Here is a 15,295-nt window from a genome sequence, read left to right as displayed (position 1 = left end):
ATATAAAAATACTAAAATATATATAATATTTAAATTTTAATTATACTACATTTTTTAAACAATGATACATTAACAATGATAAAAAACTTAATTAAAAGTACTAGAATGCATATAATACTTAAAATTTAATTACTTTTTTCTTTTAACGTGATGATATATAAACAATGATTATACAAAATAATCTGAGATCAATTTAATCAAAGACAAAATCAAACTACTAATATTTAATTATAAATACAAAATTTCAAATGCTAAATAAAGTAAAAATTTAATAAAAACTTAATTAAAAATGTTTAAATTAAGAAGAAAAAAACTTAATTAAATCTTTAAATTATTATTAGATTTGATAAACAATAAAATAAAAAAGATTTAATATATGGATCCTATCATGACCACCACCTATGCTACCTAGTATAAGGAGGTACAATGGTCTAATCAATAGGGTCTAAAATTTGAGAAAAAAAAGTTGTACAATTAGATTCTTTTTAAATATTATTATTTTGAATGGATTGAAATTGATGACTGTCTTCTTTTTTTTTTTTTCTTTTTACACATCAATTCAAAAATGGAAAAATGATTTATATATATTTTTTCATTTTTCTACACGTATTCAAGTTTAAAAAAAAAATACTTAATTCTTCTTAAATCATTTTATATTTAAAAATAAAAATATAATAAATAATTTTATTAGTATTAAACCGGTGTAAAATAAAAAAAATAGAGTTTCCATGTATCATTATCATCGTTAGAAAACATCATTTTCATGATTGTTAGCTTTTTTTTTTTTACCTAATATTATATGTATAAGTTTTATGGTAAATGTAATTTCAATTGACCATAATAAATCAATACATAACAGATATCTGACACGCGTTTAGTTTTTTACACAAGAAAAATAAATCAAAACTCAAAGCATACAGAAATTATAATTAAAAATTAGTAAATTAATAAAAATTTTAAAATTGAACTGTTTTTACAGAAAATACTAGTTTTAATATAAGATAACGACATTTTGAAGACTAAACAATAGCACAGAAATAAGTTACACGATAAAAGGTAATACATTTTCAAATATTTATTAAAATTATGTTATTTGTTTAAAGTAATAGACACAAATAATTTTTGAGTAAAATTATACTGCAAAAACATCTGCATTTAAAAAAAATAGTTATATATGAAATTTTGTTATCTATTATTTTATCCACAAATATTAGAATTAACCCTGGCCACAATATCTTTAAGTAGCATAAACGTTTTTCAATGTTATAATTAGAATTTATAGTATCTAATAAAGTAAAACGTTATCTGATCCTGTATGGTGGCTGATCATGTTAGTTTGTAGTGGAGTACTAAGTAAAATGATCTCATCCACTACTTAATATATGTCAATGAATGCAATAAAAATACAATATTTGGTAAGAATTCTAATTAAAACACATCCATTTAAGAATGATTATGTGCCTGAATTATATGCACATCATTATTATAATTAATTATATAAATAGGTTATCTTTTTGTATATCTTAAGCCAATTTTTGATGTTTTTTTTTTCTTTTCAATTGTAAAGTTCCATTTAAATGTTAAAATGTTATTTTTTAACAATAATTTCTAAATTTTATTCATGATCATAAAAGACTTTATTGTACAATTATAATACTTTAATAATTTTGAAATACAATATTATATATATATATATATATATATATATATATATATATTAGTTATAGACTTTTAGTCTTCTCTACTAATAATTTGATTGATTTTATATTTACGAAATCTCCACATATCTCCAAATACTTCCCTTCTTATCGGATGTAATTACATTTTTTTTTGTGTGATTATGTTCAAATTATAATTTTATGTAATTATCAAATCACATTTTAATTTTTATATTTGATTTATTTTATTTTTTTTAATATTTTTATTTATTGATCATGTTTTTTTGCATGAAAAAATTTGACTCTTAAGTATACAAACATAAGTTTTTCATTTCATATTCTTTCATTTTATTTTATTTGATTTTTGTTTTATTTAAAAAACTTTTATTTTGTTAAAATAATTTTCATTATCTTATAATGATTCAATGTTTTGATGTTTGAAATTTTTTTTTATATTTTTAAGGTATTTTTTATTTTTTTCTTTTATAAAATTTTATTAAATGATGTATCAAATTGTTTAATTTTTTATTTTTAAAATTTTTATTTGTTGATTGTTTTTATTATGTAAAATATTATTTTGACGATTTTTTATATAATTGTTTTTATTTTTAATTCTTTCTCGTCAGTTTATTTTATTATCTAGTTGCATAAATATATTTAATTTAATATAATGTAAAAATTCAATATTTACATCATTCAACATTGATTGAAGTTTAAAAAATTAAATATTTATATCAAAATTTAAAATATTATTAGTTTAATATTTTTCATCCTTACGATTTCATTCAATATAATATTTATTGGTGTATAATAAAGATATAAGTAAAGGGGCATTTGAAATATTTTTAAACTTTTTATTTTTAATTTTTTAAAATTACATTTTAACTTTATTAACTTTGTTCTATTAATATTTGAAAAATTTATAGATATTTTGGTTTTAAATATTGATTTATCTTAAGTGTGAAATATTCTATATGATCATTTCATTTTTATCCATTAGTATTATGGTTTAAAATTAATATCATTATAATTTATTTTTAATATTACCTTTAATATATATTTTTGATATTGAAAATTAAATAATATTTTGTTTTTCTGGATGTGATTTTTATTTTTTATAAACAACAATTAGTTGATATTTAAACAAAACAGAAAATGAGATACTCGATCATCATGAAAATGAGATAAATATCTTATACGCGTCGAATATAGAATGATGATGTGGATAACATTTTAGATATGACATAATTATGTGATAGTGAAATTATCCACACCTTACCCTTTTGTTATCCTTAATTAATTTATCTGTTAAAAAATAAATACCTTCAAATAGCTTTTACCAAATATATATTGAGTTTTATATTAACCTTATCATCCTGTTGTTAAGAATAATTCATCCCAAAAATTGTGTACATAAATATACAAACTTTGAGTCAAAATCCCCTTTTAAGAAAATATTTTATTATTCTTAATCTCAGAGTTAAAACAGAAACTAATTTAAATGCATATTATTGGAGGGTTGTTCATTAAATTAAAATGCATAATACAATAATATTTATTTTTAAAAAAATATTTAATTTATAAAACTTATTTTGATATTTAATTGTTATTTTGATATTTAATTAAGATGTATTTACAAAGATTATTAGAGCCTAGTTAAAACTTCAAAACAATATTAAATTAAATATTAAATAAGTATGTACTTAACCGAATCTGTATTTTCAGTCAAAATCCTTTTTCAATAAACTATTTTTATTATACTTAATATTAGTTAAAAAAAACTAATTTAAATACATATTATCAGACGGTTAAAATTTATGAATGATATATGTCATGTGATTCTTTTTTATTTAATTTTTTTTTTTAATATTTTTTAACTTAAACAAATTTGTCTATATATCAAACCAACCTTTAGTCTTATATTAATGTCTGTGTCACATGTTAATTTATGATTATGTCATTTTTTTTTGTTCAATTCGTTCTCGTTGTTTTTTTTTAATTAAGTTCTAAATTTTCTTCAAATGAAACAATTTCGTCTCTTCCAAATTGAAACCAAATTTATTATTTTATATAAATATTATACTAATATTTTTATTAAAATTTACATTTTTATTAATTATTTTTGAAATTTAATTATAAATTATTATAACTTTTGACCAAATGATAAACGCTCAATCATATATATATATATATATATATATATATGAAATTGAAATTAAAGTTTAAAGATGAAGGTAAGACAAGAGTTTTAAGAAGGAAAAAAACTAATAATAGAAGAATATATTACATCTTTCCAAATTAGCCATTTTCCATTCCTTTCGATATTTCCATTAGCGATTTTGTTTTATAACCTATTACTATAAAACTTTCATTAATTACATTGATGAATCTTTGAGAAAAAAAATGTGACTAATCTTTTTTAAAAGTCTCTCATCTGAATGATGTTGTTCTTCCATTAATAAAACAAAAATATAATATGTTATCAAAAAGACAAAACTCATTAGGTCTTGAATGAACAAAGATAATGTTTGGCAATATAATAAATAGTTGTAATGACAACCATTGTTCTCGCATATTTTTGGTCCATAATCAAACACACAAATTTACAAATGCATAGTCCAACCTCACCTAACTCCACGTAATAATAATCACAATTGAGGGGACCCAGACACTCCAAACTTACATGACTCTCTTCCTTTCGGAACAAGGATGTTCCAATGGTGCATGTCCATCACCATTCACCAACAACATGCTGCTCATCATTCATGTTTGGCACGCCATTCTTCTGCATTTTTTTATTATATCACAAAATAACACTTCATATTTCTTATTTCTATCATTAATATGATTTTGAGAAAATAATGTTGCTCTACTTAAAATTATATATAAAATTATAAAATTTATAGTAATTAAACTATGAGAAAAATTTTAACCCATGAATGGTTACTAAAAGAATCTAAACTTTTTATGGATGTTTTGAGATAAAAGAAGACGTAATACTAAATGATGAATACGTAATTCATATAAAACATGCTAACCACATCTAACCAAAAATCTTAAAATAATAGATTAATGAGTTGTTTTTTTTTTGAATAACTTTTAAATTTTTTATTTTTATTTAACATGGAATTTAGACTCATACTTATATCCTAACAATATTTTATAATACTTAAAAATTTGAGATACAAAATCTTTAAGACTCATAACGGAGTTTCAATGACATGTGTTTTTTCAGCAAACCCTAGTAGAATCAATATGTTGTGTGATATACCCACTAAAGACCATTACTGAATAAAAAGCAGCTTCAATTATAGCATGGAAAAGAGAAACACAATACTAGAGTGCACCTCAACTTTCCTTCTTTCTCACAAAAAGACCAACAAATAACTACAAACAAATTTGAGAAACTTTACTTTATCACTTCCTCTGTATCCTCTTATGTGGCCAAACATGACACGAAGAACTAAAAACCAAACCTATCAAACTATTACTCGAACCCCCTCAAACTGGGGATGACAAAGCGGGTCAGCCTGACCTATTTTGACTCGCAAAGTGCTAGTCAGACTGGCTTGCCCCACAATTCAAAAACAAATTTACTTTCCTAGCCTGTAGACCCACGAGTTCGCAAACTACGAGCATGTGCGATGTGGGCCAGCAGATTTAACATTTCAGCCCGTCCCTAATTTTTTTCTACAGACCTGTAGACCTGTTCGTCTGGCCCAAATTGCCACCCCTACCTCAAACATGAAACAAGTAAAAAAAAAATTGGATAAGTAAAGTTTAAGATCTTCACATCACCTTACAAAATTTCTTTAAAATGTTATGAAATTGTAGAAGTCTAATCCAACAATTATGTGTTAAGACAAGGAAGAATGCATGGGACCACACCATGTATAAGCACCCAACATCACTAAATATTTAATGGAGGAGGCATCACCACCGTCAAGCCAATCATATCCATCTCCAAAGTCTTAATTAACATTTGAATTCTACTACAACTTCATTAATATTACTCATTATCATGACCTCATCACGGTAAGGTGCATATTTTTTTTTCAATATTGTCCTAGTAAAAAGAAACGAATTTATAGCATTTTTTTTAATATTGTCCTATTAACACACACACATATGTATAATAAAAAATTGTAGCAATTATAAATTATCCCATAAGCTAAATTTACTTAAAATATTTTCAATATTGTAAGATAAATCTATTTGTGTTTTTTTTTGTCTGTCACAACTTCATTAAATCAGCGTAGTAGTATTCGGGAATATATTTATCTCAGAAAAAGTTTTCACATGCAAAAAATATATTTACAAATACTCTTACTGAGTGAATCTTTTATAATGATTCCAATATTGTTCTCTAAGTAAAATTAGTGACATCTTTTTTCCGGTTTATGATTTCTCATTTAAAACCAAAGATAAAAAAAAAAAAAAAACTCTTCCAAACATCCTAATATTTCACTAATTAATTTGTGTTGCTCAACGATGTCATGTCTCGGGAGTGAGTTAACTATATTATCCTTTGTTTGCACAAGTTTTGGTGATGAAAGCTTGCATGTTTTGCTTAAATTAAAATATTGCTAAATATATTTAAACAGGAAAATGCACTTCATTTTTGTTTTTTTAGTAAAGAATTACAAGGTATGTATCTCAACTACCGAATTATAAAGTTTACTAATATAATTTGATTTGGTCTCTAAGCACTTAAATCACAAATGTGTAAAATAATATAGTTTTTAAAATAATTCACTTTGTTGAAGGGTACCAAAATAAAATTTCATATGTGCATAGATTGGTTTAATGGATATCCTACACATGGCAATGTATAGATTCAATAATCAATTCAATAACTTCCCACTGCCTTCACTTTTCCATTCATCCCAACGCACGCTAGGTTACAACTTACGTAAAATGTTATCTTTTATTTAGTGATATATTTATTTATTTAACTTTTAAACAGTTTATAATAAATGTGCTTCATGTAAATTATCTTATCTTAAATGATAATGTATTTTTACATCCTCCTTTTTAAAGCTTTTTAATACGTCAATATTTTCTAAATTTCAGCATTACATTAAACTTTAAGACATTCTTGAAAAATGATATAATTATGGATTAGGTTTAATTATCATGTTTTTGAATTTTCATTTTTTTTTCTATACAAATTTGATATAGATGAAAGAAAAAAAAAACTTATTACAAAGTGTTTAATTTTATTTTATTTTTGTAAGTTTAGATGATTTCTTGTTTAAACAAAAGAGTGACGTATATTTATGTGTTTTTTTTATTATTTACGCATTTATGTTGTTTTCTTGTGATAAATATATATAAGGTTCGATCATCTTTCAATTAAATTTAGAGTAAAATAATATATATTAGCAAAAACATCAATATTACCAATAAATATTGCAGGCAATAATATACATAGTATTTCACATGTACATTCAATATTTTTGCATATACAAATATACAAATACTACACATCATTAAATTTAATGAATATGAGTTGTCAAATTCATCTCGTTACATTGTTTTACAAAAGCATAAAAGCATAATGTTAATGTAAGATGGATAAGTTGTATTATAACTATTAACTGTAACATTTGTTATAATCAAATTAAGTTACAATCTAATTGAAATACTTGAATTGTTATATTCTTAAATAAAAATAAATAAATGTGCTATATAACTATTGACTATAATGTTTGTTAGTGGTTGATTTGGTTTCATAGCCAATGCCACGTGTATAATGTATTTTTATTTTTGTGTGTGTGTGATAAAGTTGTATATGTAGTTTATAAGTATGGATTGAGACGTGTTATGAATGATTGGAATGAGAAATGACAAATGCCTAGAATGTATTTTTTTTTTTTTAAGGTGTTGATGTAATAAAGAAGACACCATGATTGATGATGTAAATTTTATATATCAAGATAGAAGTTAAAAAAGATTGGGTTAAATATATTTTTTTTATCCCTCAATTTTCCGTGAATTTTGGAATTAGTCTATTTCGAAACTTTGGACCAATTTAGTCTTTTATCTTTTGAAATACGTGGATTTAATCCTTTTAATCAAATTTTGTTAGGTTTATTTGATGTTTCGTACACATTTCAGGATTGTATTTGAGTTGTTTATACTATTTGACACATATTTGCTTTAATGTTAAGTCAAATACTATTATGAAACGCGCTTGAAATGTCAACTAAACTTAACAAAATTTGATTAAAAGAACTAAATTCACGTATTTCGAAAGATAAAATACTAAATTGGTTCAAAGTTTTGAAATGGACTAATTCCAAAATTTACTAAAAGTTGAGGGACCAAAAACATATTTAACCAAAAAGATTTATGCATTGGACTTTGTTGCGCAGGTACAATGAACTACTGTAATTGCAGTGTCATAGTAGGTTTTGATATGAATTGGTTGTTAATTTTAAAAGTTAAATAGGTTTTTAGTTAATGAATTTTGATCTAAAATTGAAATTTATCTTTTTCTGAAATTTTAATATATTTTGGTCTCAAACTTTAAAAATTAATGAAAATTATTTTAATCAATTTATGTTAATTTTTTTATGTAACAAACATGTTTCATGTTTGTATTTAAGTTATTCACATCATTTGACACATTTTCACTTCAATCATTGGCGGAACTACTTAGGGACTTAGGGGAGCCATGCCTCCCCAAAATTTTTGAAAATTATATATATATATATATATATATATATATATATATATATATATATATATATATATTTTAAATTATAATTATATATTATTTATATTAAGTTTATGTTATGAAAAAATATAATAAAAGATAAAATAAAAAGTTTAATGGAGATATTAATTTATAAAAGACATTAGAGTTTTTTTTTTCTGGCTATAAGAACTTTTCATCATGTAAATTATCATGAAAGTGTGTGAGGAGAAATAAATACAAAGAGATAAATAGAGGTTGGGGAATACATAGATTAAGATTGAAGTATACATTTTCGGATGATCTCTCACATATCAAGGTTAGTATCTTATTATGATTTATATATGTTAAATTTATTATTCTTTTTAGAATGTTTCTTCCAAATTAAGTTTATCCCAAATTAGTATAAACCCTAATTATGATTTTAGGAATTTTTTTTATGAAATTTGTATGAACCTTAATTCTAATTTTTCCCAAAATTATTATAACCCTTAATTATGAAATTTAGGGATTTTATGTTTTCTGCTGCCTATGGTATTTTTTTTAAAAGTTTTGAATTTATACAGTGTTGCTTATTTAATTAAATTTGTATGAGTTTTGTTATGTTTTGCATTGTGATAATTGTGATTTGTGAATATAAATTTTATTTTTTTAAATAGGTGGGAGGTGATAAATTTATATTAGAAAGATTATGATAAAGAGTAAAAGAATTGATTCTTTTTTTGGAAAGAGAAAGGTTTGTGATAAAGATGAAAAAAAAAATGCATCGACATTAACTAAACTTAAGAAATTTCATGAGCATCAAAAATTCAAGACAATGAAAAACAAATCTCTAAAGTTCCTAGAGTTACATATAATGAATTTAAGAATTTAATAGGACACGATCCAGGAAAAACGTCCTTAAATTTGACAATACCCAACAAATCAAATTGATGAGGTACAAAAGACTTATCAAAATGGTATTCATGGTTTGGTATCATGATATTAATAACGAATGATAGTGATATTTTTTTGAATTCTACTATAATGTGTACTTGTTTTAAGCAGAGAAAATGAAGAGAAAAAAAAAAGTTTTTTTTTCTAATTAAAAAAAAATATATGCAACATTTAATTTGGTGCCCCTAAATTTTTTGTTCAAGTTCCGCTACTGACTTCAATGTTAGTTAGAAAACGCATCTTACGCATCAATTTTTTTTTTTACACAATTGGGTTAATCATTTTCAAAATTTATAGATAAAAATGTATCAAAATTTTAAACAAGAACAAAATTCAATTTCAAACTAAAATTAAGAGACTAAAATTATATTTAACTAAATTTTTAATGAACTTTTTTTAATTGTATATTTCAGGAAACATCATAGTTTCTTGGTCCTTAGATTAAGAAATGACTTCATGGACGATATAAATTTTAGGAAAATGATATTTTAACCTATTTTTTTTACTCACTTTTAACTTACCACTCTCCTCATCATTAGATCATCTATTTTAATTTTTTATAGTGATGTGATGTGATAATCTAAGGGTGATGAGAGTGGTGGGTTAAAAGTGGGTTAAAGTATCATTATCCTAAATTTTATATATTAAGATATAGGCTTAAATACCTTTTTGGTCCTCATTTTCGTAGTGTTTGTTGCGGATGGTCCCCATTTTGACAAAATGTTTATCATGGTTCTCATTTTGACCGAATGTTTAAAATGATCATCATTTTCGCAATTCGTGTTTTATTTGGTCCTTCTCTGTAACGTCGTTTAAATCATTAACGGAGCATTGTACAAGTGGCACGATTTGTATTAGGGTGTATTACGTGTACTGTACAGGTGTGGTAATTAGATATTTGGGGATAAATAAGTGAGCTAGGGTTTTGGTAAGGAATATTTAGGCAATTGGTGAGTTTTGACAATCTTGTTCCTCCATTCCCAATTAGTGTGTGCACTATTGGTGGTTCAACGAGAAATGGATTAATCCCGATTTGTAGCTGCGGAGAGATGACAATTTTGAGGATGGCAAAAACTCCAAAGAATATTGATAGAAGATTTTGGGTACAATCTGTTTTTATTTTTTGTGTTAATAATAAATTGGTTTTAATTTTTGGTTTATTGATTTACAGAGTGGTGGTTCCAATAATGTGGGCTGCAACTTTTTCAAATTGTGGTGTTGATGAAAAGGATGTCATCATAATGACACAAATGAGGCAGATTAATGATTTGGAGAAGTTATTGAAGGTTGATGAGAAGAGGCTGCACTTAGTAATGAGGTTCACTTGTGTTGTTATTGTATCATTCGTACTGTTATTGTGTGTAATCTTTTAAATCTTTTAAAGTCCAATATGTAATGTTGAGGGATAGCCGTCAGAAGCCATTTCCTACAACTGTAATGTTGAGCATCCACATTCACTATGCTCCTAGCCGCCTTCCACATGAGTATCTTTAATTTTTGGTCAGAGAATCTTTTTCTGAAATTTGCATACAAATGCCTCATGCAAAACCTGTGCTCAGCAGTGGGTAATAGGTCCTGAATGGTAAGCACTAATCCTTGTGCAATGATAAGATTATTAGTACTTACAACATTAAACAAAAATTAATAAATTGAACATATATTAAACATACCTTTTGTTGGTCAGACATAAAGTTCATTGTCTCAGACACGTCAATACCTCCAAGATCACCATTAAGCAATTCCAAGAACCATGGTCCTGAATGGCAGGCACTAATCCCTGTGCAATGATAAGATTATTAGTACTTACAACATTAAACAAAAATTAATAAATTGAACATATATTAAACATACCTTTTGTTGGTCAGAGATAAAGTTCATTGTCTCACACACATCAATACCTCCAAGATCACCATTAAGCAATTCCAAGAACCATGTCCAAGTTTCTTTGTTTTCAACTTCCACAACAGCATACGCTAAGAGCACTAAATGATCATTAGCATCTCTACCCACAACACTCAACAACTCACCTCCGTATTTTCCTTTTAAAAAACAACCATCATGGAAGTAATTTAGAAACCATGCAGAACATCACAACAATCGAAATCAAACAAACCCCAAAATAGAATTACGAAAACCCTAACCCACGAGCAAACACAACCTAGAAAACCCTAACCCACTTACCTCGTTGATAATGATTAATTGAAAAATTGAAATGAAGAGCACAACTGCAATCCAATGATGAAATGACAAGTATTAACTGCTTCGTCTGCAAATCCGAGCTCAAGAAAGACGAAGATGAAGAAATTTCCTTAATTGCAAATTTCCCCTAAATTGAAAAATTAAAGTTAGATAGCCTTATGTACAGTACACATAACACACCCTAATACAAACCGTGCTACCTGTACAATGCTCCAGAAAAGGACCAAATAAAACACGAATTGCGAAAATGAGGACCATTTTAAACATTCGGTAAAAATGAGGATCATTTTAAACATTCTGTCAAAATTAGGACCATCCGCAACAAACACTACGAAAATGAGAACCAAAAAGGTATTGAAGCCTAAGATATAAGTTGAAAGATTGCAGTAAATTATCCTAATTACATTGATATACTATGTGATAATGATATGAATTGGATGTTAATTTTTAGTGTACCTTATTTAGTAGTATCTTTAAAAAAGTATCATAGTTTCATATTCTTTATATTAGGAAAGGAATTATTGTTGCCCATTTTGAATATTTCAAAAGATAAAAATGTCAACAAACATATGTATGTATAATTTTAGAAATATTTGATTATGTGTGATACACGCACAGGTAAGATCAATTGATTAATATTACCTTGCCCTAAATGTTAGGGTTGGGTGTGGTTAATGTAACGATTGTACTTTATTCGAGTGAAAATATTATTATAAGTTCACAAAAGCATCTAAAAATTATAGAATTGAAAGACAAAAATTTAGTGTTAGGTTTTTCGAGAGAAGATCATCAGAGAGATTTAACACTAATGAGACTTGAACCCAATCACATAAAACATTGACAACATTCTTAATCGAAAGTCTTAAGGCAATGAATTTATGGATCTTCATCATTATATAGTTCTTTACTTTCTCATTTCTAGCCAATATAAAACTTAGATTCACACTTGGATACTTAACATTTATTTACATGGTTAGTTAGCGTAAGATTTTCTATACATTTTTTTTAACACCGAGAATTGGCCAAGCTTTTGCATCCATATAAAGGCAATTATAGCCTTTTAGAAATATTAAAATACATCATGTGTTATCCTAGACAAATGAATACATTAAAGATAAGATCAAAACTCTTATAATTATTTATTTAAATAACTAAAAAAAAAAATCATGACATAAAAGATAACAAACTTGTACGGAAACATCTTTAAAGCAACTTGCGTTTAAGATTGTCGTTCTTGCACTACTTTAGATTATTCCACAGTCTCTCCTCGTAAGCAAATAGTTCTTACCATTCAATATGATGATTGATCCATATATATATATATATATATATATATATATATATATATATATATATATATATATATATATATATATATATATATATATATATATATATATATATATATATATATATATATATAATGTAACCATAGACCATAAATATCTTACATGTAATTAAATTACAACAAATTAGAAAAATCTCTATATGAAATTTTCTTTCTAGCTATTTTTGTACTATAAATATATATATAATTAACCACGTGCATACATTAGAAGAAAGCATGTGGTTGGGATTGATCTCTAAATTAATGATCTCTATATATCTTTAATTACATTCTAACTAATTAATTATCAAACTATATATAGTAGTAATTACCACAAATTATATATGATCGTTCTCGTTTTGTCTCGTGTTCATCTTGAAAGAAACAGAGCTTTAGCATGCTGCAGATGAAGAGTGAGAGAATGGATAGTTACTTTTGTAAAAGTGGTGATGATGAGTTTTTGAAGGAAAAAGTAATGAAGAAGTAGTGTTGTTGGCATTTTCATCTTCACTTTTAGTAGCAGAAATTCTCTCACAAGAAGGGCACAGGGAAAGTGTGGCTGCTGGAATCTGCATGTAAAGAGGCATTGCCATTGCTTGCATTGACTTCAGTTCTTGAACCTCCTTTTGCAGCCTCTTGTTTTCTTCTGTCAGACTCTCACAACACTTCTTCAATACATCACAATCTGACTCAGTTTGTTTTAGCTTCGTCCTGTGTGCATCAAATTATCTTACAATTAATGAAAAAATATATGTATACATATATATCACTTTAATTAATCATTATTATTCATTTTATCCACTACTTTTTATGTAAATATATTATTAGTTCAATAGTATTTCAGAAACTTCACTCAAATGCTACGGTAAGTATTAAATGATGTATATATAGTTTCATTATCTACAAGGGATCAAGTTACTTAGAATTACTCTTTTTTTCTAATAACAATTAGATATTAAAAAAATATTAAAGTAGGAAATAATTTTCATAAAATTAATTTAGAAGTAACTTATCCCTTCTCTTTATATATATATATATATATATATATATATATATTCTTTATATATATATATATATATATATATATATATATCAGTGTATTAAAAAATTATAAAAACTGAAAAGAGAAATGATTTTGTTTAAATTATGGTGGTGTAACTTGATCCATTTTTTGTAATAAATACTTTTCAAATATTTGTTTTAGTTTTCTCATAAACACTCTTAGTTCTATAATTTCAGAGAAACATGGTAAATAAAAGTAAAGTAGGGTACCTGGCTCTCCTGTTCTGAAACCACACCTCTACTTGTCTGGTTCGCAGATTCAGCTTCATTGCCAATTCTTGCTTTTGCTTCTGAGGAAAAAAACGACAAAGGGAATCAAAAGTTTAATTAGTGCACATCAGAATCATTTAATAAAGATCTAAAACAACATATTATTATTATTATTTTACATTATTAGTGTATAACCATTAAACACATAATTATTTTATATATATATAACATATAAAATACCGGATTGAGAGTAGAATGTTCTCTGAAGTTTTCTTCCAAGATTGCTGATTGTTCTTTGGTGAGTCTAAGTTTCTTTCTGGGGTTACCATCTTCATCAGCATCTGTTACCCTTGTCTGAAATTTCTCTACTTCTACATCAAATTCTTCTCCCATGGCCTGATCTCGCTCCCTCTTGATGCTAGAGGAGTTGGAAAACGAAGAAACCACACTGGGAGAAGAAACCTGTGGTCGAAAGTATTCATAGGACTCGGTCTTTGAACTTGGTTGATCATTTTTCACTTCATCACGATCATGATCATGATCATGTTCATCATCTTCTGGTGGTCCTAAAGTAAGTGAAGGGTATGTGTTGTTACCGTTTGATGGATTCTCCACCCTTCTGATCTTGTTGTGGCCATCACTCTTCATGCAGTTCTCTGATTCATCATGGAAGGTAACAAGACCAAGACCAAGACCAAGACCAAGACCAAGTCCTATGTTTGGTGTTTCATGAAAACTCATAGTTGTGAAGGTGGAAAGTGTTGAAGTGTTGTGAAATGAAAAGAGAGTTTGTGAAAGAGGAGGGTGTGAGATTTTGTGTGAATGAAGAGCATTTATTATGATTGTTGGGTTTGTGCATTTGTGGGGTCTGATTTTGTTTGTTTATTATTAGGCAAGGAAGAAAATGAGAAGGTTATATATTCTGGAAAATTAATATGAAATTAATTAGTTTCCTTTTTGTGTGCTTTTGGCTCATAAGTTGACCATTAGAAAGTTAATGACTCCTCCCTCTTCTTTTGAAGAAGGACATGTTCTGCAAAATAACAAGGAATTGAATCATGATGAAGTGTATATGGTATATAGTATACGTGGAATCACGTGGAAAGTGGATACCACGCACAATATGGAGCATATTTCATGGAGAGAATATTTTACTCTCTTTTAACCTTTTCACTTTTCTACTTTTCTTCCTGGGTTTTTTTT

General features: G+C 25.9%; 1 protein-coding gene across 1 annotated transcript; it reads right to left on the bottom strand.

Moving 5' to 3' along the window:
- Positions 1 to 12,936: 12,936 nt before the first annotated feature.
- On the bottom strand, positions 12,937 to 14,957 carry LOC114193453 (homeobox-leucine zipper protein HAT9-like). Its single transcript, XM_028083261.1, has 3 exons — positions 14,333 to 14,957; positions 14,093 to 14,172; positions 12,937 to 13,531 (listed from the first exon to the last, which is right to left on the bottom strand). The coding sequence occupies exons 1-3, from the start codon at positions 14,831 to 14,833 to the stop codon at positions 13,213 to 13,215; spliced, it is 900 nt and encodes a 299-aa protein (XP_027939062.1). The 5' UTR covers positions 14,834 to 14,957; the 3' UTR covers positions 12,937 to 13,212.
- Positions 14,958 to 15,295: the final 338 nt, after the last annotated feature.

This window comes from Vigna unguiculata, chromosome 8, assembly GCF_004118075.2.
Source record: "Vigna unguiculata cultivar IT97K-499-35 chromosome 8, ASM411807v1, whole genome shotgun sequence".
In the NCBI taxonomy this organism is placed as follows: domain Eukaryota; kingdom Viridiplantae; phylum Streptophyta; class Magnoliopsida; order Fabales; family Fabaceae; genus Vigna; species Vigna unguiculata.
The sequence above is the reverse complement of the archived record's forward strand: the minus strand, read 5'-3'. Positions and strand labels throughout refer to the sequence as shown.

Coding starts and splice junctions, on each gene's coding strand:
- LOC114193453 (XM_028083261.1), bottom strand. CDS start 14,833: ATGAGTTTTCATGAAACACCAAACATAGGACTTGGTCTTGGTCTTGGT. Junction 14,173..14,332: donor AACATTCTACTCTCAATCCG/GTATTTTATATG, acceptor TTTTTTCCTCAG/AAGCAAAAGCAAGAATTGGC. Junction 13,532..14,092: donor TTTCAGAACAGGAGAGCCAG/GTACCCTACTTT, acceptor TGATGCACACAG/GACGAAGCTAAAACAAACTG.